Genomic DNA, 1,447 nt, shown 5'->3' on the forward strand with positions numbered 1-1,447 from the left:
ATGCCCGAAATTGACTGGAACGTAGAGAACACACGAATCCTTTGTGGTTTGATGGCCGAGCAAGTTGAGAAAGGAAACCGGCCAAATACATTCTTGAACTCAGTTGGTTATGCTGCGGTTGAGAAAGGATTCAAAGATCGGACAGGTATTGAATTGAACAAGGGCCAAATAAAGAACAAGTGGGACAAATTGAAGGAAGATTTCAAGGCATGGAAAAAGCTAACGATGAGGCAAACAGGAATCGGTTGGAAAAACGGCACTATTGATATGGACGACGAATGGTGGAAGAAAGCTAGAGCTGTAAGTGTTTGTATATTTTCAGGAATCGGTTGAAATAGTTGTTGTTATTATTTGTCCTAATATGTGTTGTATATTTTCAGGATATTCCAGGCTGCGGGAAGTTTAGGAAGCAGTCACTTCAAAATGAAGATGAGTTAACAATATGCTATCAAGGAATCGTTAATATTGGTGCTGACCATTGGACCCCTTGTAGCAACAATTCTACAATGGCTGCAGCACCTACTGGCACACAAGATGAAGAAGTTGCTGCACAAACTGAGGATGTTGACGCACTAGGTGGGACACAAGACGATGATGACATTGAGGTTACCCCTTCCCCTAGTAGTGGCAAGAGATCGGCAAGGCCTGTCCAGGGTACAGGCAAGAAGGCTAAGTCATGCAATGCAGTCCTCATTCAACAAGCAGCCACTAGTATGGCTAGTTCAGCCCATGCATATGCTGCCAAGAAAGATGGAAAATTCACTATTGATGAAGTGATGAAGGCAGTTATTGCTTGTGGTGCTGCGTATGGAACCGATGAACACTACATTGCCACTAAATTGTTTATCAAGAAGGAGCAAAGGGAGATGTTCATGACCTTTCCTACTGATGAAATTAAGTTAAATTGGCTTCGTAGAAGTTATGATGATAGGCATGCACAGTAGGAGTGTTTCCATCGGCTTGTCTGTTGTATCCTTTTGCTATCTTGGTTTGTTTGAAGACTTGTAATAAACTCAGATTGACATTTGTATAATTGCTATCTTGCTATCTTGGTTTCTTTGAAGACTTGTAATAAAATCAGATTGGTTTTTTAAATATCCTTTGCTGCAGCATCTTGCTTTATTTATGAATTCAGATTGTATAATTCTCCTTTGCCACCTTGATTTGTTTGAAGACTTGTAATAAACTCAGATTGACATTTGTATATTTTGCTGTATGTTTCAGAGATGTCTTCCAGTGAAAGTGATGACAGTAGTGATGATGAACACTTTTTTTCTTTCATTCAAACTGGTGGAAAACTTGTACAAGCTTATGTGAGCATTTATATGGATAAGGCACCACCAAGGACCTCACAGCTGAGTGGAATGGGATGGGTAACTGAGACCCTAGACACTCCAGGTGAATGCCACACAATGCTTCGGTTGAACAAGTATATATTTTTGGATCT

General features: G+C 40.3%; 1 protein-coding gene across 1 annotated transcript; it reads left to right on the forward strand.

Annotated features, from left to right (window-relative positions):
- LOC8059562 (L10-interacting MYB domain-containing protein) lies at positions 1-973 on the forward strand. Its single transcript, XM_021458966.1, has 3 exons — positions 1-214; positions 284-300; positions 381-973. The coding sequence occupies exons 1-3, from the start codon at positions 1-3 to the stop codon at positions 942-944; spliced, it is 795 nt and encodes a 264-aa protein (XP_021314641.1). The 3' UTR covers positions 945-973.

The sequence above is a fragment of the Sorghum bicolor genome, chromosome 4 (genome assembly GCF_000003195.3).
Source record: "Sorghum bicolor cultivar BTx623 chromosome 4, Sorghum_bicolor_NCBIv3, whole genome shotgun sequence".
Lineage (NCBI taxonomy): Eukaryota > Viridiplantae > Streptophyta > Magnoliopsida > Poales > Poaceae > Sorghum > Sorghum bicolor.

Coding starts and splice junctions, on each gene's coding strand:
- LOC8059562 (XM_021458966.1), top strand. CDS start 1: ATGCCCGAAATTGACTGGAACGTAGAGAACACACGAATCCTTTGTGGT.